Source organism: Electrophorus electricus, chromosome 9 (genome assembly GCF_013358815.1).
Source record: "Electrophorus electricus isolate fEleEle1 chromosome 9, fEleEle1.pri, whole genome shotgun sequence".
Classification (NCBI taxonomy): domain Eukaryota; kingdom Metazoa; phylum Chordata; class Actinopteri; order Gymnotiformes; family Gymnotidae; genus Electrophorus; species Electrophorus electricus.
The window spans coordinates 16,396,250-16,420,614 of NC_049543.1; the positions used below are offsets into that span (position 1 = coordinate 16,396,250).

The 24,365-nt window shown below is 42.6% G+C and overlaps 4 protein-coding genes across 8 annotated transcripts in view; 2 read left to right on the forward strand and 2 right to left on the reverse strand.

Moving 5' to 3' along the window:
- Nucleotides 1-34: 34 nt before the first annotated feature.
- Nucleotides 35-9,911, forward strand: fbxo10 (F-box protein 10). 4 transcript variants are annotated; one of them, XM_035530182.1, is made up of 11 exons: nucleotides 35-294; nucleotides 802-1,499; nucleotides 3,392-4,219; nucleotides 5,065-5,214; nucleotides 5,538-5,674; nucleotides 5,844-5,914; nucleotides 6,068-6,220; nucleotides 6,359-6,700; nucleotides 6,953-7,263; nucleotides 7,357-7,529; nucleotides 7,626-9,911. In XM_035530182.1, the coding sequence occupies exons 2-11, from the start codon at nucleotides 912-914 to the stop codon at nucleotides 7,801-7,803; spliced, it is 2,931 nt and encodes a 976-aa protein (XP_035386075.1). In that variant the 5' UTR covers nucleotides 35-294; nucleotides 802-911; the 3' UTR covers nucleotides 7,804-9,911. The 4 variants fall into 4 exon arrangements, with proteins under 4 accessions (XP_035386075.1, XP_035386076.1, XP_035386074.1 ...); XM_035530183.1 differs by having other exon boundaries at nucleotides 868-1,499; XM_035530181.1 differs by having other exon boundaries at nucleotides 885-1,499.
- On the reverse strand, nucleotides 9,793-14,233 carry polr1e (RNA polymerase I subunit E). Of its 2 annotated transcripts, XM_027024032.2 has the most exons (12): nucleotides 14,104-14,233; nucleotides 13,710-13,813; nucleotides 13,541-13,617; nucleotides 13,377-13,462; nucleotides 13,132-13,184; nucleotides 12,594-12,738; nucleotides 12,186-12,296; nucleotides 11,728-11,821; nucleotides 11,460-11,590; nucleotides 11,200-11,278; nucleotides 10,886-11,017; nucleotides 9,793-10,618 (listed from the first exon to the last, which is right to left on the reverse strand). In XM_027024032.2, the coding sequence occupies exons 1-12, from the start codon at nucleotides 14,156-14,158 to the stop codon at nucleotides 10,450-10,452; spliced, it is 1,236 nt and encodes a 411-aa protein (XP_026879833.2). In that variant the 5' UTR covers nucleotides 14,159-14,233; the 3' UTR covers nucleotides 9,793-10,449. The 2 variants fall into 2 exon arrangements, with proteins under 2 accessions (XP_026879833.2, XP_026879834.2); XM_027024033.2 differs by lacking the exon at nucleotides 13,377-13,462 and having other exon boundaries at nucleotides 14,104-14,213.
- Nucleotides 14,234-14,318: 85 nt separating this feature from the next.
- Nucleotides 14,319-21,151, forward strand: tmem192 (transmembrane protein 192). The gene is made up of 6 exons (XM_027024034.2): nucleotides 14,319-14,476; nucleotides 14,816-14,971; nucleotides 15,494-15,755; nucleotides 15,975-16,112; nucleotides 19,560-19,671; nucleotides 20,556-21,151. The coding sequence occupies exons 1-6, from the start codon at nucleotides 14,429-14,431 to the stop codon at nucleotides 20,677-20,679; spliced, it is 840 nt and encodes a 279-aa protein (XP_026879835.2). The 5' UTR covers nucleotides 14,319-14,428; the 3' UTR covers nucleotides 20,680-21,151.
- A 455-nt stretch (nucleotides 21,152-21,606) lies between these two features.
- apela (apelin receptor early endogenous ligand) overlaps nucleotides 21,607-24,365 on the reverse strand; it is a 3,583-nt gene continuing 824 nt past the window's right edge. The window contains exons 2-3 of the mRNA XM_027024045.2: nucleotides 23,319-23,408; nucleotides 21,607-21,941 (exon numbers count right to left, since the gene is read on the reverse strand). Coding sequence (XP_026879846.1) covers nucleotides 23,320-23,408 — 89 coding nt within the window. The 3' untranslated portion in view covers nucleotides 21,607-21,941; nucleotide 23,319. The remainder of the gene's footprint in view (nucleotides 21,942-23,318; nucleotides 23,409-24,365) is intronic.

Below are 24,365 nucleotides of genomic sequence, written 5' to 3' on the forward strand. Positions count from 1 at the left end.
GGTTAGAGCCTGAAGATAATAAGATTAAATATACTGATTTTTAACAAACCCGTTACACCTTATCATACAGTAGGCCGTACTGTCTGGCAAAAGCTTCGAACGCAAGTATCTTTCTTCGGTGAGTTTAGAGTCAGTCCATTTCGAGAACAACCTCCGCCCCCCTGGTCATGCGAGATCCCAGTTCTCCCCGCCTTGAAAACGGGACGGAAACGCCGAGGAAAACAACCTTCCTCGATCAATTTTCCCTGGACGGACTGTAAAGATGAAATCATATTGGGAATAGCCTCGACCAAGGTAAAATACCGGGATATAGGCTATGATGCCATGCTTAGTAGTTCCGACCAGCGTAGGTTGGTATATTAATGAGGAGGGCTATGTTATAAGATCGGCGTTTTTATCATTAAGACGCTACAAAGTTGCATTAAAGGCTTCCTAGTAATTTTCTCTATCACCTTCTGTTGAATGTAGACACGGGGATTTACATTTTAAAGACAGCGGCTTTTGATGACGTACCAATCGCCCAGACTCCTTTTTTTTTTTTTGCCTTTGGTGGCTTTTTTTAAGGGAACGCTATAAACTCAAACTACATTCTGTCGGCGGTGCCTAAACATCAGTATACTGCTATATACATCTCTTAGATAAAAGCAAGCGCAAAAAACCTTGATATGTAGGATGTGTCTATAACCAAGACATATTTTTAAATAAATGTTTTAATAAATAATTACAGGTTTAAAGGCTCACTTTCAACCATGCAAACTTAAATTTTATAACCTTGTAATCATCCTCTGTACACTATTCCAGATTACTTTCATCTGTATCATAAATCATCAGCAGTCTGCTCAAACCCATCCCCTCTTGGCCATTAAGATGATGTCCCGCTTTAGGTACAGTGGTGAGACTCCGTGGCAGAGATGGAGGCATCCGGCTTGCCCGTGGAACTGTGGCGGCTCATCCTGGCCTACCTGCCCCTGGCCGACCTGGGCCGATGCTGCCTGGTGTGCCGGGCGTGGCGCGAGCTGGTCCTGAGCCTAGACAGCACGCGCTGGCGGCAGCTCTGCCTCGGCTGCCCCGAGTGCCGGCACCCGAACTGGCCCCGGCGGCCTCAGCTGGCACCACCCTCCTGGCGGGAGGCGCTGCGGCAGCATTCGCTGGCCAGTCGCACATGGACGCAGAACGGTGCCGAACTGCGCTCTTCTGCCTGCCTGCACCTCTTTCGCCGCCGCAAAGACCGGCGGGTGTGGCGTGTGGGCACGCCCGGCTGTGATCACATGACGCTGAGGGCAGCGCTGGCGGCAGCCAGGCCGTACGACCGTCTCCTGCTCTTCCCAGGTGTGTACGAGGAGCAAGCAGAGGTCACCCTGAAAGTGCCTGTGGAGATCGTGGGTATGGGCAGGCTGGGTGATGTGGCTCTGCTGGTCAGCTTCGATCAGCAATGCCCGACTGCCAGGCTGTGTAATTTAGTGTTGATGCCAGCGTGGTTTTCACCAGTGGTGTTTAAGGTAAGCAGTCACACATACATATGCACATACATACAGAACCTTCCAAAAGCATTGGGGTAAAAATGATACATTTTTGTTTTTTTAATGTAAAAAGACAAATATGACAGAACTTCAGAATGGTAGCTGTTATTTATTAAAATATTAATACAATTATTTATTACAAATATTTATTACATTTTTTTATTTGTTAAAATGTTATTTAAATAATATTTAATTATTATTTTTTAAATTAAAATATGTGGCCTATTAATTTGGAATATTAGCATGTTCTGGGATAAAGAGATCAAATCAACCATGATTATGAGTAGAAAGATTCCACAGAACAACCTAAAATGGAAAAAACTATCAACTGTCCAGTGTTTACAGAAGACTAGGGTTAACTGAAGAAGCCTGATCCTCAAAATCATGAACCTCTCATCATTAAATCACAGATCTCTAGATTAAAAGTAAAAGGGCTCATTGTTTGCTGGTGAGAAGTGATAAACATTACCCAACATAATTACATAAATAAGGCTTGAAAGAAGAAAAGTCAGGGTTTTGTAAAAGTATTGATCTGCTTGTTTGAGGTCAGTCCTTATATAAAACTATATACATGGCCAGACCCCAAATGTTTGACTACAAAGTTGCTCTGTACAAACTTTATAAACTTTACTGTGCAATTATTCCACCTCAGTCGAGGCAAAGAGATCACGGGTTCTAAAAACAGGGTCCCATTTCTCAAAGTCATCGTAAAATCATCTTAAATGTATTACACTCACTCACCATTTAAAGATTGTTTTACGATGCCTTTGGGAATCCCTGCCCAGTTTACATTAAAAACAGTTTATTTAAGTAGCATCTACCATTACACTGTAGTATCCCGTGATGCCATGTTTCATTAAATTCAATAATGCAGAACGGAATGTCTTTACTGTGCAGTTAATGTGTGTTCGGTGTGTTCAATGATGGCAACTATGTTGTTAGATTTAGTGACTTTTTAGACCGCTTTAGTGAGTGCGAGACAGACAGCACCAATATTTCCAAATACTTTCAATGCAAAATATATACTTTTATCCATGAGTGAAAACAGAACTTCCTTCTTGGGGTTTGTCTCCCAGATGGAGGCTGCGCACTGTATGAGAGAATATCCTTTTTATTTTTTTCTGTCATTTCTAATTTTCTCTCTGAATAATCATTTTACTTGTAATGCAGCTGAAATCACAGCACAGCCATTATATTCAAATTCTAAGTATGTTGATTTTAGTTGATGTTGAAGTTCTAAAAAGAATTTTAGACATGCAAGGCAGAAATTTGGAAATTGCTTGGAAGTGACGGCTGGTTAACGTAGTGTTAATGAGCCATGTTTCATTCATTTCAAACTCATTCCATTGTCTAACAACAGATAACAAAAATATGTAAATGATAACTGCTTTATTTGGCTGTATTATGCTGTATTAAAACAGTATTTGAGAGTACAGAGTCTAAGAGAGAAGCAACCAGATGAAAAGGGCTGACACCTCTGACACTAGGCAGCATGCAAGTACGACACAATGACGTCATGAATATGCTAATTAATTTTGTCATCTTGTGATGTTTAGCCACTTTTTGACCAGGCTTTAACAACTCCAATGTATTAATGGTGTGCTATTGTGTGTGGTGTATGTTGGTTAATTACCTAAATGCCACCAGAATCGGATTTTGATCTGATTCTGGTGGTATTTAGAACTTATTTTTACTTCTTTAGTATGCAGTAATCCCTAATTTATGTTCTAAATTCTGGTGTGGGTATAAGGTTTACTTTCTTCTAAACAGTAGCAGAGTTAACAAATGAATCACAAAAGTAAACTGCTGAAAATCTTACCTGACAGTATGAATTATTTGAGTTCATATATTATTGTTAATGTCTCTGCTAGACATCCTCGGGTCATGTCCAGCTGGACAACTGTAATTTTGAAAGCTGCCAGGTGCACGTTAGGGGTCCAGGCACCTGTCAGGCTCGCTTCTGCTCATTCGCCCAGGGAAGCTCTGCCCATTTTGTAGGCGTGGCCATCAGTCTGATGGACAGCTGTGAGTTCTCTGGTGGTGACTCTGCCTCTGTTACTGTGGAAGGCCCGCCAGTTTCTGAGCGAAACTGGGCTTGCAAACATTTGGCTGCTTTGGCCAAGTCTTTAACTGCAGCTACCATGGCAGCAAGCAACGAGTCAACAGCAGATGTGTCCAATCAGGACACAACAGACAGTCTTTGTGGAGTCAGTCACAGAGACGTGCCTCTAGGAGACGCTGTCACCATGGAGGACTGGACTAAACAGGAAGTGGACTGGGAAACCAGCTGGACCAAACAGAAAGCTCCACGTGGAGGTCTTCTCCCGGGCCAGGAGTGCACAGCAATCGAAGACGACAGCGCAGATGCATCAAGCGAGTCCAGCAGCGAGGAAGACAACTGTGACGAACGGCGTGAGGAGCGTGCCCTGGCGTACAAGCAGCATGGCCTGACGCACCTCGCCGAGCCCCAGCACCCCGGCATGGGCGGCCTGCCCCCTCTCCGGAGCCTCGCCACCGAGCTGCACAGAGACGCAGAGGCACGGGAGCTAGCGGGCTCCGTGCATGGCTGTCTGCTGCGCCGTTGTCTGCTGCGAGACGGCAAGGGGGGCGTGCACCTGTGCAACCATGCTCATGCCAGGCTGGAGGCCAACGTGTTCCGTGGCCTCCACTATGCGGTGCGCTGTATCCAGAATGCCAAGGTAAGCCCCTAGGCACACCAACACCTGCAAACACATACACATGGGCTTTCATGTTTCACCACACAACAGACGACAGACAGTATCCCTTTGTATACCTACCTGTCTTTCAATACTTTTTACACCCAATGGCCACTTTTTGGTGTAACTACTGTATAGCTGCATATAATAGACTGTCATACCTCTTGAAATGGCACCACTGTTGTACCTTGACTCCAGTTGACTGACTTTGTTGGAGTCTTGTATCCTATACAGCTACTTTTGACCTCTTTCAGAAATAGAACCCCTTTTCTAAGAAGATGCAAATATTTATGAGATTTTAGTAATCAATGTTGGATCAGCCAAACAAATTGGGATAAAACAGTGTATTGATGTACTTGTGCCAAAGCACTTTGTTTTCAGGCCAGGTGCTGGAAATTTTTAATCCATATTTATAAATGCATTTGTACATGCATATAGCTGAAGCATAATCTGAATGGATTTTTCAGTAGTTATGTCTCTGCTTTCTGTGAGCGACAACTTATTTGGTAACACTCCAAAGACAGTACAGTGTAAGGCCTGTAAGTGTGGGTTGAGTAAGTGTTTTAAAACATATTTGATTTGGTTATTTCAAATAATATTTAATTATTTTATTAGGTGGACTTAATAACATGGCCACAGAATCTATATCTATTAACATGAATTGCCTGCACATACAGATAACAAGAAATGCAAAGGAATGAAAATGATTGTAGTGAACTTACAGTATGCAATGTGATCAGGCAGACTGTCATGGTGCTCTAACTGTGTAAACTGTGTCCGTAAATGCTGTTTGGCCAGACTCTCTCACTCTTTCTCTCTCTCGTTAGATGGTGATGTTGCGTAACGAGGTGAGCGGCTGCCGAGCGTCTGGTGTTTTCCTTCGTCTCTCTGCCCAAGGCCTCATAGCTGAGAACAACATCCACTCAAACGGGGAGGCCGGCCTGGATATCCGCAAGGGAGCCAATCCCATCATCCTGGTACATATGAATGACCCACAGGCTTTGGCCGCAGTAATAACCGTGGTGCCATCGTTTTTGCCCATACAAAAGTTTCTTTCTGTTTACTAGTACTACAAGCATATATTTACTCATTTATTTAAATGCATGAAATTATTCATTGGAAAGTCACTGTTTAAGAGCATGCCTTCAGTGCATCAGTGAAACGTAGACACAGATTTGATTGAGTGGGATTTTTGTAGGAGCCTCTGCTCTGCTTCTGCTCCTCATATCACTGCTGTTTTTTTTTTTTTTCTCAGCTTCTATCTTTCTCATTCATTCTTCCCTTCTTTCCATGGCTACAGTGTAACAGAATACACAGCGGGCTGCGTTCCGGGATTGTCGTCCTGGGCAACGGGAAGGGTTCCATCCGCAGCAACCAGATCTACGGCAACAAAGAGGCCGGGGTGTACATTCTTTTCAACGGCAACCCTGTGGTCAGGTAGTCATGAATTTGTGTTGGTTTGGTTCTTATGTTAAGATTGTGCATTATATTAGCAATGGAAAATTAATGACTTTTATATCCCAGGTATTCCAAATCTTATGTCAGTTTTGATGACTTGGTGTTTATACACACAGAGAACACTTATTTAATTTTTCTGACTTCTCAGTGGGAACCATATCTTCCAAGGTCTTGCTGCTGGCATTGCCATTAATGAGAATGGAAGGGGGCTGATCACTGGTTCGTATGACAAGGAACAACATTCCTCTGTAGTGCACAAAGTGAGAGTAGACAGAGCGGTTTCATCTCCTGTCATTTCCAGTACTCATTTTGCCTGGCCATGCAATCATATTTTAAGCCACAAATGTAATGATATCTCTCTCACACCACTAGAGAATATAATTAGGCACAATCAGTGGGGTGGCACTGACATCCGTCGAGGAGGTGATCCTATACTGCGGAACAACTTCATCTGCCATGGCTACTCTGATGGAGTGGTAGTGGGGGAGCGGGGGAGGGGCCTTATTGAGGGCAACCACATCTATGGTGAGCACATCCTGTATTCTTATGATGCTATTTCTTATCTGCTAGAGGTATTGCATTCCCCCTAAGACTGGCAATTCCTGCCGTTTGCCTTATAAGAGACCCTGTTGTAAATGCTTGCTGTCACGTTTACTATGTCAGCCAACAGGGGCTGTGGTGTATGGGTGATGTCATCGAGCCTCCCTCAGTTAACTGGGAACTACATTACCAATAACCGCATGTATGGGCTGGCCGTGTTTTGCCGGAAGGACCCGGAATCTTCAGGAGGTGGAGACGGCTATCGCCCCACGCAGGAACGGGAGAGAGGAGGAGGAGGTGGTGGTGGTGGAGGTGAGAGGGAACGGGGAGGCCAGGAGAACTTCCATGAGGAAGGAGAGCACCTGGCATGGGAGAGCGACATGGACAGTGAGGACGAACGCTTCTCAGCTCGCCGGCCAATCACCGTAGCCCTAGTTGAGAACAACTGCATGAGCCGCAACGGAGGTGTGAAACATCATATGTTCCACTCATTCATTCACTCTCTATACTACACTTTCTAAACATGTTTTTGTACACACACCCACTCTCTCTGCTCTGTTGTCCAGCACTTTAGCAATGTTAAATCAAATAACACACTCTACTTTTTACTTGCTTAGTTTTCAGTGTTTGGAGATGTTTTGTTTGTTTTTGTCTGTTATTTCTATAAATTTGTGTGTGTGTATATTATTATATGTCTGTGCACACATTCCCTCTCAGCAGTGGGAGTGTATGTGAAGAGCAGTGAGGCCCTGAACGTGGTGGGCAACTTGGTGGCCAACAACCGAGCGGCTGGAATGTCAATAATCCAGAGCGCTCAGCTGACCCGGCTGGTCGGCAACTGTGTCCATGGCAATGGCAGGGTGGGGGTAACCGTAGCCAAGGAGTGCCGGGTGGAGCTGCGTGGCAACGGCATCTATGGTAACAGTTGCCATGGCATCTGTTACCGTGGTGATGGGCAGATTGTGGAGAATGACGTGGTTGGAAATGGTGCAATCGGGATACGAGTGATGGACAGCGCAGATGTGAAGGTGAGCTTTTTTTTGTTTTGTTTTTATTCCACTTGATTTGACACAAAAGGAACATGGAAAAGATTGTGTGTTTTTTTTTTTTTTTCCCTGCAGATTCTGAGAAACCGTGTTCAGTCTTTGCGGGGCTGTGCCATTTCTGTGAAAGAACAGGTTCGGGGTGTGGTTCAGGAAAACTTGGTGTACCAAGTCAACAAAAGGCCAACCATATACACCGATCCACTGAACCAAGAGTGTGTTGTAGTCAGTAACACTTTGCTTACCCACACGTAAGTGAGACTAGTCATATACCATCACACTGTCTCTTTTCCTATTTGCTTGGAAGAAGTGCTAGTTTCAATTCAATCATCTGTTTTCTTTCTCAGACCAAACACACCCTGGGTTCTGGAGAACCCGCCCCCCCGCCCCCTCGGCAACAACCCAACTAATGCCATCTCTTCCGCACGCCCCGCTCACCTAGCCATTAACATGACAAACAGAATTACTGCCACTGTGGAGAGTGGTTGCCATAGCAATGGCAGCATCTTCTGTTCCATACTTTGATGGCAGACAACTCACTATTCTCATTGTTCCACTGGAGGACTAAAGATTCCATCTCACTTGGGGACAGTGGCATTTAAAGCCAACTATGTCAATGTTCTTGGTTTAAAGCACTCATGGGTGGTGTCCCAATCCCAAAATTCCCTTGAAAACTCCTCTTCTTAGTAACTTGTAGCTTTGAGAAGGATGGAAATTATAAACATTGCAATAATATTGCTTTTGCTTACGGTTGGATGAGCAAATCAGCCATGTTACTTTCACAAGTCATTAAGACTCAATCCTCAAGTCAAGTATAAAACAACTGGGAGATACTGATTAGATGGCCTTCAAAGGATTATTTTCTAGAAATATATGCATCTCATAAGTAATTTGCAGGTCCTGCACAGGGAATGCATTACTCAAACAACTTTAGTTTAGAAGCAAGTTTGAAAAGGGCTCCAGACTCCCATCTCTGTGTTCAACCTTAACCCAGTTATTTCAATTTGAGTAAACTCAAGCCAAGCTGTGAATATAGAATTATGAGTCATACCCAACAGCTCTCATCTGTTCCACTAGTTCCTCCATTAATCCTAACATCATTCTCCAAAAAAACTGTCAAAGATACTGGATTATAGAAACTAATAAGAAATGCGACCATCCTCTATTTAGTTTCTGAAGGGAGGAAATGAGACTGAAGAATTGGCTGTCCAGATGGTGTCTATTAGCTGTCATTTGTATCATTGAAGTTGTTCTGAATTCAGTTTGGCACAAAACGATTTGGCGTGAATTTGACTGGCTGTTGCTGATCTTCAAACAGCACGAAAGAGCTGCCTTTAATTTGTACATTTTCACTGACCGTATAAGTAGACCAGCTGACCAACGATTGACCCAGGACGTCATAATTTTAAGTGTAGCAGAGCCAGCAGGCCATGTTTGTCACACATTTTGTCTACGAATACTGCGCTTGATGCCTGGTGAATATAGTTGTAACTTAATTGAATGTTTAACATTTCTCAGTTCCAATTCTTTGACATAAATACAAATATATATTTTAATATGTATCAAATGTAAAACATCTAATACAAAATCTATTTTATTTGTCACAGTATATAGAATTACTCATGAGAGTAATGACAGTGGGAAACGAGACACTGAATGATGCCCTGTACAGTTTTTCCCTATCCTTGCCAAGTAACAGATGGGGCTGAATAGAGTAAACAGGTGAGATGCACCATGGGAATTGCAGTTCTGCTCACAGGTAGTGGTAGCGCCCCCATCTAAGCAACGGACAAAGCATTGCTACCTTTAGCCAGTCCACTGCCATAGCAACAGCATGCTACACCACAGGCTGCACCATGGCATGAAATGCTGTTCAGTCTCATGCCGGCCCCACTGAGGTTTATGCTGGTGTGCACATTTTAAAGGGATTTTTCTCCTTAATTGTAACCACTTGCAACCACTCACTAACTAGACGCCAACAGGTTAACACTGAGTGGCAATGTAAAAGATCCATTCTTTACATAGCTATGAAATGAATGTCAAACTATCATTGAATATGTTTGATACTATTAGAAGCAATGTGTTCAAATTGTGAAGTATTGGCTGATTAAAGGGCAAGCTAATGTGTCAATTTTGGCAACGCAGCTCAATGGCATTCATGCTGCAATTGCAGCAAAGGTTTTCTATGCTGAATTATTTGTGAATAAAATGTTTTGGTTTTTTTGCCATTTACCCTGAATAGTGCAATATATGCTGTCTAAAACTGCATATTTTTACTGTATGCCTTCATTTTTTTTTGTTATATAGCATAAATAGAAATTTATAAAATATTTCAAAATTGGTCTTTGTTTTAGTGCACACACACAACTAATGTTTTTCAAAAATATACAGAAAATGTTTGAGGTGGAACACTAACATTCTTTAAGTTTATACAATGTCTATAGGATTGTAAATTTCCAGTTAGTTCTGTTTGGTTCCTCACTGTGTAAATGAAAAGTCAAATTTTGACAACCATACAATGCAGTTTATACCTTTACTCATTAGGATTGTTCTGAGCCAAAACATATTTCTTAAAAAAATGTTTTATAAAAGAGTCAAAACCTGGAATTTTAATAAAATCCAAAGTCATTTTATCCTATTTTTCCTTTTAACAATCTCAGTTGTGTATGGAGGTGACATGGACGTTTTTGTGTAATTACCATGAGACACATTTGATCTTCAAATCACTTGTTCCCCATTAATAGGAGTAGCCTAGTTTTAGCAGCATGACATTTGCACCTTCTAGAGAATGAAATGATTGTAGAGAGAGGACGAGGCTGGATTTCCCTTGGTTGCTTGTTATAAGCAGGAATAATCACCCTTATTCTGGTGTTGTGTAGGTCACATGTGATTGAGTGCATACACCACACAAATCAAGAAGCCAGAAGAACCAGACCTTTCTACAGTGCATGCAACCATTTACAGCTATCGTACTTAATACAAGAGTGAACGTGATTGGCTGCACCATACAAACAAGGCAGTAGTTCCTGTATTTTCGTTGCTCTATATTTTATTCTAGAACACATCTTACTTAAACCCCAGAAAAACAAATCTAAAAAGCAAAAGTATAAACCCTGAACCCATCAAAGGCTGACCGTGGGCCTGCCTTGCATGAGGCACCGCTGGCTGACTCTAGGTCATCTTCTTGCGCTTCCTGTTCTGGAGGCGGTGCTCATAGCGCACTAGCGGCAGCTCCAGGCTGGCCATCCTGTGTTCGTTACATGTTCCTGACTCCTCCAAGCTGGTGAAAGTGGGCTGTCGGGACAGTTTCAACCCCATGGCCTTCGCCAACTCAATCATCCTGCACACAGAACACTTCTGGGTCATGCTATCGAACTGCATCATGCACCACTTACTTGCCTGTTACATCCACCGGGCGATGCTATTAAACACGTTTTACCACGAGCAAGGGACAGACATTTCTCAGTGTTTCATCTCCTTGTGATGGAGAGATATGCTATATGTAGCTTTCAAGGGAATTACTGAAAAAACAGACAGGAGAGAGGAGACATTAGGTTTCATGACTGAGTGGTTATGTGATTCTTATATTTGTGTGCATGAGACTGACTTGACTTCGCTGATGGTCAAGTCTCTGTGTAGGAGTGTGAGGTCAGCCGTCTGGTCTCCCATATGAAGCAGCAGGGCCAGGCAGTGGGAGGCTAACTTCACCACCATGGAATTTGGCACTGTACTCTTCAATCTTGGGGGGGGGGAAACGACAACAATTAAGTGTGTCCCACTGACCATTTACAGAAATAAATTTGCATGCAGTATAAAATGATTCCTCAAGGGAAAACTTGTACATGTATTATGATCAACACAGCCCAATAAAAATATGTTCAAGAATTTAGATTACAGCTCTCACTAAACTGTACTACACACCTTCCATTATCAAATTTCTCCACGGTGAAGTTTTTCTGCACTTTATTGAAGATGACACGGGGACAGCTATCCTCATCAACTTCCAGAAGCAAAACCCAGAGACCCAGCAATTACTGACAATTGTAATCCAAATTGATCTTTAAAAAAAAAAAAAATGACTCCAAAGAGAACACATACAACAAAAGCAATAGAGCAATAAATTCAGTGGCCAAATTCCTTTTGCACCCAGACACATGTACACTGTAACTGCCGGTACTCACATTTGCGGTTAAGCTTTCTCTGCTTGGCAATGCGGATGAGGAATGCCAGGTACCAGGCACAGCAGGCCTGCTGCTGCCGAGCCTTAGCTGGCTTGGGGAGGGACTGCAGGTGCCTCAGCACAGACATGGGACTACAGAACACAGAGATCAATCAGGGGTCTGGGACTGAACAGCTGCCAACATGGCCGTCGTACAACTGCCACTAGAGCAGACACTGTGACCCAATATGGTAACACGGCTGAGCCAAAATGTTCATCTTTCCACTTACATGTCGCGCTCCTTCATCTTCAGGTCTTCTGAGGTCAGTCGTGCCATCTTTTCACCGACATCCTTGAGCAACTCAAACTCGACTTGAGACAGGACTAACAGGACATTTATTAAGGAGCTTATGGTCAGCACTCAGCAGCTATCAACAACAACTTCACTGTTACATGCATGATTAACTTTAGATCCTTGTTATAACTAGTCATATGTCAATCATTACAACTGCTAAACCTCAATAAAGCCAACCACGCCTGATCACAGTGATGACCAGGGAATACTCCCATTGATTCATGATCAGTTTCATCAAATTAACCCTCTTACATTTTAGGTGGTACTACCTGATATTAATCTATAGGATTCATGCCAGAAACCAAAGCCTGAGCCTGTGAAGCTGAAGCACTTGTGCATGGTTGCATGTTTTTGAAACCAGCCACGATGGTGTCTGTAACATGGGAAGGATACGGCCATTGAGTGGGTAAACGTCCTCTGGCTTCTCTGCATCCCTGTTGCATAGCGGGAGAAAAGGAGTGGACTCCGTCTCAGCCTGCCATTCTGCAACCTCCTGCTCTAATGCTGAAACACAGAGACAGAGAAAGAGAGAAAAACATAGAACATCATTATTTTATTTTTACTTTTAATTTTAGGTTTATTTGAACTACTGCTATTATAAGACAATCTCTTTGGATGATCATGTTTTCCCCTACCATGACCTACAGACCTGCCCAACTTTTACATGACATTTCATAGCAAACAGGGCTGCTCATCTCATGGCCTCTCTTGTAACATTTGGTGCTAATTAGGTCAGAAGAATACATTGCCCAAGCATACAACCCCCTCTACAGTGTGAAGGTTACGTGTGTGTGTGTTCACCTTCTAGGCCCTTTCGCTCTATGATGGTATTGGCAGCACGTGCTACAGCCTTCTGCAGCATGTCGTCTCCCACCTCATTCATCCGCCGGGAACTCAGTGCACGCTTCTGTTTTGTGGTGCCAAATGCCTCGATAAGGGCGTCCACCTGTGGAAACACATGCGCGTTCACACTTTGAGTCCATGTGTGGTGAGCCTCAGAACAAGACTGCTGACCTAGGATCAACTCTGTCCTTGCGGTGTTTAAGAATAATAAATACTCTATTCATCCTGAGGGAAATTTGCGTGTCACAGCAACACCGTCCATAACAAAACACAAGGGCGCTAAACACAACAATAGTATAAAACATAAGATAAAATATCACAAACATTAACAGGAATCACATCTATTATGTACAAGTATGTAACGCAATGTAATGCAAACATAAAATAGTAGAATTGGTACTATACCACATGTGCATTGTGCAATAGAGGGAAAGAAATATGGAAATGAAGAGCAAACACAGCTCAGGTAAGTCCAACGCATGACCCTATGACTTACCCTTTCTTTGTAAGTCTGGGTCTTGTTTTGTTCAGCATTTGCTTCACTTTCTCCTACAAAGACCATAGAGATCAAAATAATATTCTTTTTCCCTTTTCACCATGTCCCACATGTTCACATAACATCAGTGCAAATATTCCCCCAAAAAATATTTGTTTGATATATTGATAATGTTTAAGAATAGAAAAGCACACTTGCATGTATATTATATAGCTCCAAATTCTTAGGGCACTTTGTGTGTGTACCTGGTATAATGGGCTGCAGGTTATAAAGCTGAGCACTCTGTACCTTCATTATCTTGTTCCTTTTATCTAAGACCCCCACAAAATATCTGCAAAGAATCACAGCCCATCGTAAACTCCAGTATACAAACCCGCGGCCACACACGGAACCGTTTAAAGGCACGTACTTGCACAAGTTGTTGCACTGTAAGGAGCCGGGCCCAAAGTTGGTCCCAACATACGACAATCTCTCGGATTCTGCCACCTACAATACAAATAAAGGCCGTGATCGCACAGCGTTCTGTCATACAACTCTATTAAAAGTATACATTTAGTATCCATTTGGGATATCCTTACCACAATCCGCCGCATTTTCTTCCTTGGATTGGCTCCATCGACGTGTTTGAAGAGCTGGAAGTTTAGCTGGTCGGTATCTTTCACGAGTCCGTTTGAGAATTTGACTGCAAAGATTATTATAAAAGAGAAAATGTGTGGCTAGCTATCCAACGCTATAATGGTAGTGTTATTGGTATAACGTGAGCTCCGTGGCACTTAATTTGTCGGTACGGCCTCCTTTACTCATGTAAGAATCACTCTCGGAGAGATTCAATGCACAACTAGCATGCTAGCAGTTATCATCCCACGTGTGCATCTGGAATTTAAGGGTATTCTTTGGATTTTCTCTACAGCTCACCCAACGTAAATCCACTGAGAAGTCAAATGAATATAGAGTTTGTTTGTGCATAATTACCAATAACCGCGCTTTCTTCTCCGGCTTCCTCACAGGGACTCCATACACAAGCCATTATTATTACTTGCTTATCCTATCTAGCTTCTTGAGACTGTAACGTCCTTCCTCCATGAGACCTTGACGTTGGTTAGAGCGCCGCCATGTGGTCAGTGTAAAACTGGCGAAAGCGGGACGAAGACTTTTATATTGACACGCTGAAACATAACCCACCGGAAGTGAATTTTGAAATGTTTTCGAGGTCCATAAGTATCGACCATGTAAAATAAGATTTTTGTTTTGTTTTGTTTTGTTTTGAGTCATGTTGAACATTTCACTTCATAAGTGAATGCCAAATAAGTGTGTGATGGATTCTAAACGACTCTCAGCAAACGTGGTACGTAGCAAAAGAACACTGGCAAACTAGGTTCTTTTGCCATTTTCGTCAAGGGTTTATTTCAATAGCTAACCTTTCCTAGATAGAGACCTAGCTGTCTCTAGCTAGCTAACCTAGCAAAGTATGAGGTTTTCCATTCTTTGTTGTTTAGTTTCCTAAATATTTGACATGGAACACTATTTGCAGGATGGCTTTGTAGTGTGATAGTGTGTCGTAGCACACGAACATGATCATTTGTGTTTATTCTTTTCACCTGGACTTCAAAGAAGTTTGCCTGCTAAATTGTGTTCCGTTCCACAATACGTGTGTGTGTGTGTGTGTGTGTGTGTGTGTGTATAGCAAAGTAACAGAAACACAGACTTAACCCAGAGTACAGAGGATGACCCTTTGATTGATGGGCCGCTCATATCCAAAGATGCATTAGAGTCATCCATCAAAAGAGAGTTCCAGAAATTACCCACTGCCTGGACAGCAGGATTACTGATGGTAGTACATGTGAGTATGAAGATCTCATAACTGGAGGGTGTCCTATTAAGCCACACTCATGGGCTGGTGAGCTAAAGTGTTCAGTTTAATGTAGATTAGATCAGTAAGAATTCCCAAGAGCTTAATAATTAGCTGATCAACCAGGTGTGTTTAGATTAGGGAAAACGCTGACTTTGGATTTCACCTAAAGTTAGCTCTCTGTTCCAGCAGCCTATCTTGGGACAGTATGTGGCTCTTATGTCTCTGCTGTGGTTGTGTGCTGACACAGCCATTTCAACACAATGAGAAGAGCTTGTAATTATCAGAACAACCCACACTAAAGTACACTTTGTGGGAGTACTCCAGGACTGCCAATAAGGGAATTACTGTACTAGTTGCTCTGGCACCCCCTGCCCTGCTGTTCCCCTCTCTTAACCCAGAGCACTCGATGATCGGTCAGCATCTCGAGACAGGGGAAATGTGGCGGGCATTTCCTTGATCGCATCGGTGCCCTCTGTGCACGTCATCCGCATGTTGCCATGGCCCCCCTAGGTGGTGTTGGTGGGCCTGTGCGTGACCCTGGCAGTGGTGTGCGTGCTGGTGGGCAACCATGCAGAGGAGTGCGAGGTGGCGCTCTCCGGGCTCGACACCGTTGCTGCAGTGTTGCTGGCCAAGACGGCCCTGTGGCTGCTGGTCTTCCTGTTTGAGAGGTGCGTGCAGCACCAGCACAGCATGGCGAGGAGGAGAGGATACCTGCGCTTCTACAGGGTTACCAGGGAGCTGCAGCACATGCCCCTCCTCATACACTCTGCAGGTACAAACAGTGTGCTCACATACATATACACACTCACGCACACACACTAACATTTCCTCTGGTCTGGTGAGTCTGTGTACACAGCATTGTTGCAAGAATGCTCACTTTTTCATTAAAGTTTTTTAACCAACCACTAGGTGGCAGCATGTGTGGCTCTCTCTCGCTCTCTCTCACGCGCTCTCTCTCTTGCTCTCTCTCACTCACTCTCTGTTTCTGCAGGTAATGCAGCAGTACTGGTAGTCATGGCACCCTCCTCTATTTTGGACAAAAGGGTCAGAAATCTCTCAGTGTATTTGTTGATCGTCATCATCTGTGTGGAGCTACTCGCCTCCATCATATGTCTGACCAAATACACAGGTACACTCACCCGCTCACTCAGGAGGATCTTTGTAACGAAAGCTTAATTGACCCCAGCCCCTCAATATAATCTTATGGAGCTTTTTAAAGGCCTTTTTTTCATGCACATTATAAAACGCCTGTGTCATACACACCTGCACCCCACTACCCCCATGCATCACAATGGCCTGGCTACAGTCTTTATCCCCTTCAGGATCACACACACCAGGCAGCTGTATGACAATCACCCAGACTTCACCCTCTCCTGCCTGCTCTGTTCCAACTCTTTTGACCTTTTATTCCCACTCTCTCTTTTATTCTGTCTTTTACAAATTCTTCGTGCATGCTCTTTCTACTACTTCTCCTTCTTTCTAATTCTTCATTTCCTGATTTATTCTTTCTCAGTATCTCTCATTTGGGCTGGGGTGGATCCATTACAGTGGTACCTCCTAAAGTGAAGTGCAGCTGAGGTCAGCGAGGGAGGGTTGTGGGGGGTTGGGGAGAGGTGTCTCATGATGGGCTCAGAGTTTGGTGTTTTTGCCAGAGGCAACCTGAAGCAACTCCACCCAAAAAACCATGGCATTGTCTTACTATTGACACTCTCTCCCTCTATCCTACTTACACACTCACACACACGCCTATCAGTACCTGGATTCCTTGGATGATTAGTGAAGTGAAGCATGACCATGTTCAGAGACGCACCTTCTTAAGTTTACTGCAGTATGATTGAACTCTGCCGATAGGTTGTGTATGTGTGATTCTTGAGTTGTGTTTTCTTGCATGCGAGGATGTTCACTTCATATTGAGTGAATTGCACCTAAAATGGTTATATTTGTGTTTGTGTTGAATTTCTGTATATGTATATATGTCTTTACAGTTAGGACTGTAGCTATGTCAATATCCCTGACAGCTGAAAAGCAATGTTACAATTTTGCTGGGTTTATTTATATAGTTTTTGAGATATACATATGTAAGCCCATGTTTATTGTGCTAATGAGCGATCCCTATCCATTTGCCCATCTCTCCTTCCATCCAGTTATCTTCTGCTCTCCATCTCTCTCTCCCTCTTCCTAAAGGAAGGTGCAGTTAGGCCTGTGTCACCCTCCTAGTCCTTTGATGTCACATCTCTCTCCCTCTGCCTCTTCATTTGAAAATGAATGCAGAGTTCTGCATGGGCCGTATGCCACCTCTGCACTTCAAAGCCAATTTAGGGCCCTTCAAAGGGAGCAAGGGAATGAGAGAGGGAGGGCGGGAGCAAGTGTGGGTTTTTGACCTACAATGCCTAACCCTATAGCACGTGAAGTGATGCGTGGATGACATTGTCGAATCCGATAAACGGGAATGTGATTGGTATCCAAAATTCTGTACATAATGTTGGCTTACTTTCAGATTTTTTGGAGGACAAAGTTCTCTAGAGAGAGAATGTTGGAGTGGAGGAAGGGACAGATGGAAAGTGATGGATGAGAGAGAGATGCACAGAATCTTAAAAACTAGAAGAGAGAGCAAGAGGATATGCATGGAATGAGGGTTGGGATAACGTAACTGCTGGGATGAGAGGAGAGAGGCAGGAAGGTACACCTGGACACCTAACGAATGACGCATGGACTGTGGCACTAAAACAAGTAGCAAGGTGAATGTAGGATCAATCAGTGCTCAGTGATATGGAGTGGCTTTGTGATGTGTGCACATGCATATCTCTTGATGCAAAGCTATAATATGCATCCTTAAAGGCATGTACTTGCACAAGCTATTGCATTGTAACCAAAGTTGGTCCCAACATACGATAAATCTCTCTGATTCTGCCACCTACAATACAAATAAAGGCCATGTTCACACAGCGTTCTGTCACACAATTCTATCCATAATATGGTGATATCCCAAATGGATATTAAATGTATATTTTCTTCCTTGGGTTGGCTCCATCTATGTTAGAGCTGGAAGTTTAGCTGATTGGTATAGGTAACAACAGCTGAAGTGAAAAACACTGAAGTGCAGAGTTCTGAAAGGTGTGTGTGTGTGTGTGTGTGTGTGTGTGTGTGTGTGTGTGTGTGTGTGTGTGTGTGTGTGTGTGTGTGTGTGTGTGTGTGTGTGTGTGTGTGTGTGAGAGAGATTACGGTTATTATGACTGTTTATTTTTATGGTGTCTCTGACAGAGGGAAGTGCTACTGTTTAACATTGATATGAGGAATGTCACACACTTACTTAGTGCTCTCTCTCTCTCGCTCTCAAAGAACATTCCACAGCTCCTTTTGATGTGTGGTGACGGATCTGTGTAATTATCCTTAATTATCTCTCCACATTAAATGTCAGAGCTCATTGCTGAAGCAGTATATGTTAGTACTGTTAGTAATATATGCGAAAGTATTTTGGCAGATGGTTGTGTGTGGGTGAGTGCACATTATCAGAACTCCCTCTCCATTGGTGAGAGAAATGAATGGCCCATTGGGCCCCATTTCCTCCAGGTGAGAGAGATGGTTTACTGTGTGTGCAGGTGGGTGTTTCTGATAATTGAATTGATCATTAAGAATTAGTCAGCCCCTGAGTGTCAGTGTACATACTTGGCACTGCATAGATTATACACCGATTTGAAAACCTTTGCAGTGCATAACTGTTTTACTAAAACATTGTATTGTTTTGCACATCCTTGCAATCTAATTTCAATACAAATTTCTTTGTATATGTATCATTATAGTTTTTATATCAAGGTGATATCGCATGCTAGCATTTTGTTTTGAATTTACAGTGCTGCTCTTTCAGGGGGGAAAAAAGAGAGAGAAGGTTCCCCTTGTACATAATGCTGTGCATTTTAAGATTTCAAATTGGTCCTCGGTTCCGTTTCTAGTTCTGTTCCTATAGTGTCCCTTGAAACCTGTAATTTGAATTCTGATTGGTGAATGGAATGAGAGCATACTCAATTGCTGTTGCCATGGTGAGGCTCTAGCAGAAGTGTGTGTGTGTGTGTGTGTGTGTGTGTGTGTGTGTGTGTGTGTGTGTGTGTGTGTGTGTGTGTGTGTGAGACTAGAGATCCATGGGGGGGATACACAGGTGTCACCTATCCCATCATAACATGCTATCCCATCCCTTAACCACACCATGAATGTTCTTGTTTCTGATACCAAGATATGGCCATGGATCCTGTCTCATATGCATACACGCATGACATTTGCTTTCTCGCACACCTACTACTGGAGGGGGTACTCTTAATATCTCTCACACCCCTGAGATAATCTATACATCTGAAGGAACTTGCCAAAAGAGAGAAAAGGGGTTGTCCTCCTTTTGATATTATTAGAACACGTACTATATTTGCTGTAATCCTTAGTGCCTAAGAAAGAAGAGGCTTGTCTTTAGACCACACACAGTCTGAGAGAAGTCAATGAGAGAAAGGATAAAGAATATTCCATTTCTTTTTCCAGAAGGTTCTTTCATTTGACCCACTGCATTTGTGCCTGTTTGCTTGTGTTGCAGTGCATGTGTTGCGGTTCAACAAGCAGAGTCCAAGCCCAGATGTCAGTGAGGAGGAGCACTCCCACACATTCTCTGCAGGCACCAGTGTCACGCGCACAGAGACGGGTTTCAGGTATCGAGAGTGCTCGTTAGATGGGTGAACGTTAATGAGTGTGCACTGAGACACCACATGTTCAGATGGCCTTACACCCTGCTTCAGGCCACTGTGACCCATTAGCCCACTGCACTCAAACACCAGAAGCACTTTGAGTTCTCAGGAACCAAAAAATATCCAAAGAATAAAACGGCACAATTAAAACAATACCCGCAATGCAATTTTTAAACATACTAAATACACACACACACACACACACACACACACACACACACAAACCACAAGGCTGTAATAATTAAAAGTTCGTTCTTCTCAAACTGACTAAGATTTTGCACTAAAGACCTTCCAAACTGCATTGAGGTTTGTAGGAACAAATAAAGTGTAACGCTTTGCTGTTCAAACACATTTTCTTTAAGTTAAGTGCTGTTACTTGAGCTTGAAATGTGCTCTAAAATTACTAGGTAGAACTCCCCTCCCCACCCAAATCTCTAATTAGCATCTCCATAGGTGGAGACAGACACACACAAACACCCCCCAACAAACACACCCGAACACACCCTCTAGTCATGCCGAAGGGTCTGTAAACAGATCATATAAACTCTGTTTCCTTTCAGAAACACTGCATTTCCATCACACATACACGACCACATTAACGCTAACACGTGTGCGCGCACACACACACACACACACACACACACACACACACACACACACACACCAGTGATGGCACTGGTGTTCTCTGGGAAGATCCATTCTTTTTGTAAATTATGTTGCTCATATCATGGCCTGGTGACCCGCCACTGTAGACTTACATTATAGAGAAAAGGATATGAACATGTCAGTTGAATATTCTTAAGTATCCATGTGCACATGCACTTAATGATGTGTGTTATTTGAAACAGGGATGGCTCTAGCCTTGAAGAGGTGGTGGAGAAACAGGCTGACCTGATAGAGTATCTGAAGCAGCACAACACGCAGCTGAGCAAGAGACTCCTGGCCTTGTCCTCCCAGCAGGCCAGGGCCTGAGCCCGGGAAACAGGGGCCTGAGACTGAGCTCCTTCTAACTGCCTTCATCTCCGCACTTTAAACATGCACGTGTGTCCGTGTTGACTGACAGTTGTGGTCATGGCTGACTAATCACAGGGCTTCTAATGGTGAAAAAGAGCCTTGGTAACCTCTCCCTAACAACGCTTCTTTCATGTTCCCATGGTGACAAACGCGTTAAGCGTTTTGCTGCAATATGTTATACGGGGGACTCTTGAAGATGTATTAATTCATGATCCCCATCTTGATCACTGGCAAAAATGTAAGTGTCTTTATTTTGTTTGTTTGTTCATATGGATCTAAATTGCATTGATGAGGGTTTTTTAGCCATTCTATGTTTGAACTAGGTACTGTATTTTTCATGTTTAATTCAGTGTGTTTTGTATTGACTTGTTTTTTGATGGAAGATGTGAGCTTTTCCCATAATAAAATTTAATTTGTTGAAGCAGTGAAACATGCACTTTTAAGTGACTTTTTAAACTCCTGCTTTATGGTATGAGAGGTGGCAGTACCTTTTTTAGATTGGTAAATGGTCAACTACAAGGAATGAAATTACTGTCTCGGTCAGGGTCATAGAGTGGGTTAACAGAATGTGGAGCTGATAAAGCTTTCAGTTCATCACTTTACTGATTGATGCAAGTTAAATGCAAAAGTTTAATTTGAAACTTAAAAATTAAAAATGTTAATCATTAAAATGAATTCAATTCATTTGTTCTCTCAATCTTATGTAACAAATATATTACGTAAACCCTGCTAAAAGAATAATTCTCTACAAAGAAAATGTTTTTTGAAAAGAATACTTTTTATTTAATAACAATAATGATAAACTTTGAAGTGCATAACTTACATATAAACACATTTCATTCATTTCATTCTATTTACAGTGATTGGACACTCATTGGTCAGATTTCTTGTTGGCTGTGTTCGTCAGTTATATGCCTTCGTTTTCCTTTGTGTCTCTGGAGTTTGTTCTGGTCTATGTTCACAGATTTAATGCTATCTATTTTGTTCACTCTCTTCTCTTGCATTTGGAAATGTGCACAGAGTGGCACAGAAGGACCAAGAGTCACAGACGTCCTCCATCATCTCTGTATGTAAGAAGTTATTTGGTGTATTGCTGCATGTGTTGCTTTGTGGGTCCTCTCAGCTCCGGTTGGCGTGAGGTTTGTCTTGTGTGGACCAGCACTTTCTGGATCCGTAGACCCGATCTCTGCATTTCTTTTATTGCCAGTGACGGAGGTAGCCTGGGCAGAGAAGAAAACGGACTTGGTCAGACTTGGACTGTAATTTTACATCGGGCCCATTTCTTTTATTATCCATGTGTTTCTCTGTGTCTGTGTGTGTTAACTGCAAGCTGACTCCAGCTCATTGTGTGGGGGTCAGAGAGCATAGGGGAAAGGTGATGACCCCTCCGGAGTGTCTGAAAACAGTAGGCGGCTCCGAGCGGGTGTCGCAAAGAGCGTTTCTTCTTGCAGATACAGTGTCGCTTCTCACACACACACATTCACACCTGACACACACATCTTTCAACCTAAGCAGTACCATGCATTGAGTTACATGATACTGGGTCGTTGGTGGTCAAGCAAAACATGATTGAAATAGGAAGTAACAGCCAATTATATCCACGAATCGTTAAAACGGAAGGATTTGGGGATATTGTTGGGTGTTATATCCCAATTACTTAGGGTCCCTCACATCTGGATATAATTTAATATTCCATACCCTTTACCTACTTTAATTATACATTATTTCATATTATGACTTAATTGAAAATGTCACATTTTCACCCACCTATTAATTTACACATTTGCAAACATATATTACACTAGGGGGGCCTCAATTATTTTGTAAATTATGTAAACTTAAAGATAGTCACTTCAGTTTCGTCTCTGTACATTTGGCTATCCTTTTAATGTAAAACCTGAGCTTTCCTTTAATTTCAAAACCTGACCACCCATGTTTTGTAATGAGTGATTGAATGAAGATTTGGTGCTAGAGAGGACGCCACTTGGGCTTTAGTGGGAGAGTAGTATTAGAATTGCACACAGATGTGGGGGTAGGGTTTTTCCCAGCCGTGATTGGTTCTGTCCATTTCACTGGTGTACGTGAGGTAACCACTCTTCTGTGGTCTTTGAGTGTGTGTCTGTGTGTTTTGGTTACTCCTCCCAATCCAAGAGAAAGTTTTAAACTTTAAAAGACGCATCAATTACACTGTCAGTATCAAACTGTTTACCCACTTTGTGTGTGTGGGGGAACAGGGTGATTACTCAAGCTTGACATTATTGCTACCCTTATTAAAGTTTGTTTGTTAGCTAATTAATTTGGTTTCCCTCCTGTGATACAAACATACAGGTCACAAATGAGTGATAAACTATTGCATTCTTAAATGAAACACAGTTAACACAGGCATGTGTGTCATGACCTCTCAAGGTATTTTAGCTGTTTGTTGGCAGCTGTTTTAAAAACTGGAATGAAGATAATTCATACCTATTGACTTATTGCAGTACACAGCCTTTGTAAAGTCTAATGCGTTTCGTCTAATTGACCGTTTAACTATAATTTCAGGAACTCAGTGTTCTCAGTTTTGAGTATCAGTTTTGAGTATATGTGTGTAAACTTACCTCAGGGAAAAGGTACTCTGGAGTGAAGTGGGAGGCAGCGCTTGTGTGGGCAGTGGTGCCTCCGGTATTTTCGCCGCAAATTCAAAAAATCTGAAACATAATCGAAAATCTTATTTAATCAAGATTCTTCAACGTACAGTTTAAAATGTAAAAGTGTTTCTGTGTCGAAGGTCTCCCCAGTACTGGGGATAAGACAAGACAGCTGGAGTGTGCGGAAAACTAAAACAACTGTAAAAGTTCTCACGTGTGTTAGAGGCCAATATAGCAATCACGCGCTTAACGGTGATCGTAGCAACTGCCTGACTCTCGCGCACTGTGGTGCGCGTAAATGTATGTGCGCATCTTTGACCAAAGGTATGTATGTATATATATATATATATATATATATATATATATATATATATATATATATATATATATATATATATATATATATATATACATATACACACACACACACACACACACACACACACACACTACCTTCATCTTCACCTTCCCCCATTTCATTCTTGTTCTCTCGGTGGTAGCCGTATGCTAATATCTCGTGCCCATTGTGTTCAAACAGCTTGATTAACAATGGGCACCGGTGCTTGAGCGCCCGCAGGCAGAAGATTAATTGCACATAGCCGCCACGACAGTGGGGTAGTGGAATGTATAGGCTAAACGGAATAATCTTTGTATACACCTCAGGTTGTAAAATAACCCAGAATATGGTTTACCATTTTGAAAAGGCTGAGATAATCTATGCAGCTATTACTGGAAAATGTTTTTATTTGTTTTCTTGCTTTTTGAAATCATGTCTGATTGGAGACATTTAAAACAACTTAATTAATTATGGAGTGAAATTAATGAATGAAGAGAATACACGAGACGCATCTGTAAGTCTACGAATCTTAGTTTACTTCGAGACATGCGCTTCTCCGGTTTCCACTCAAGTGCCAAGGCGCTAAGCACCACCACTTAGAACCCACTAAAAACCAGTGACCCCAAACCAACAGTCACTGAACCTTCTCTCGCCACGGACCAGCGATCCAGTCAGCCGGA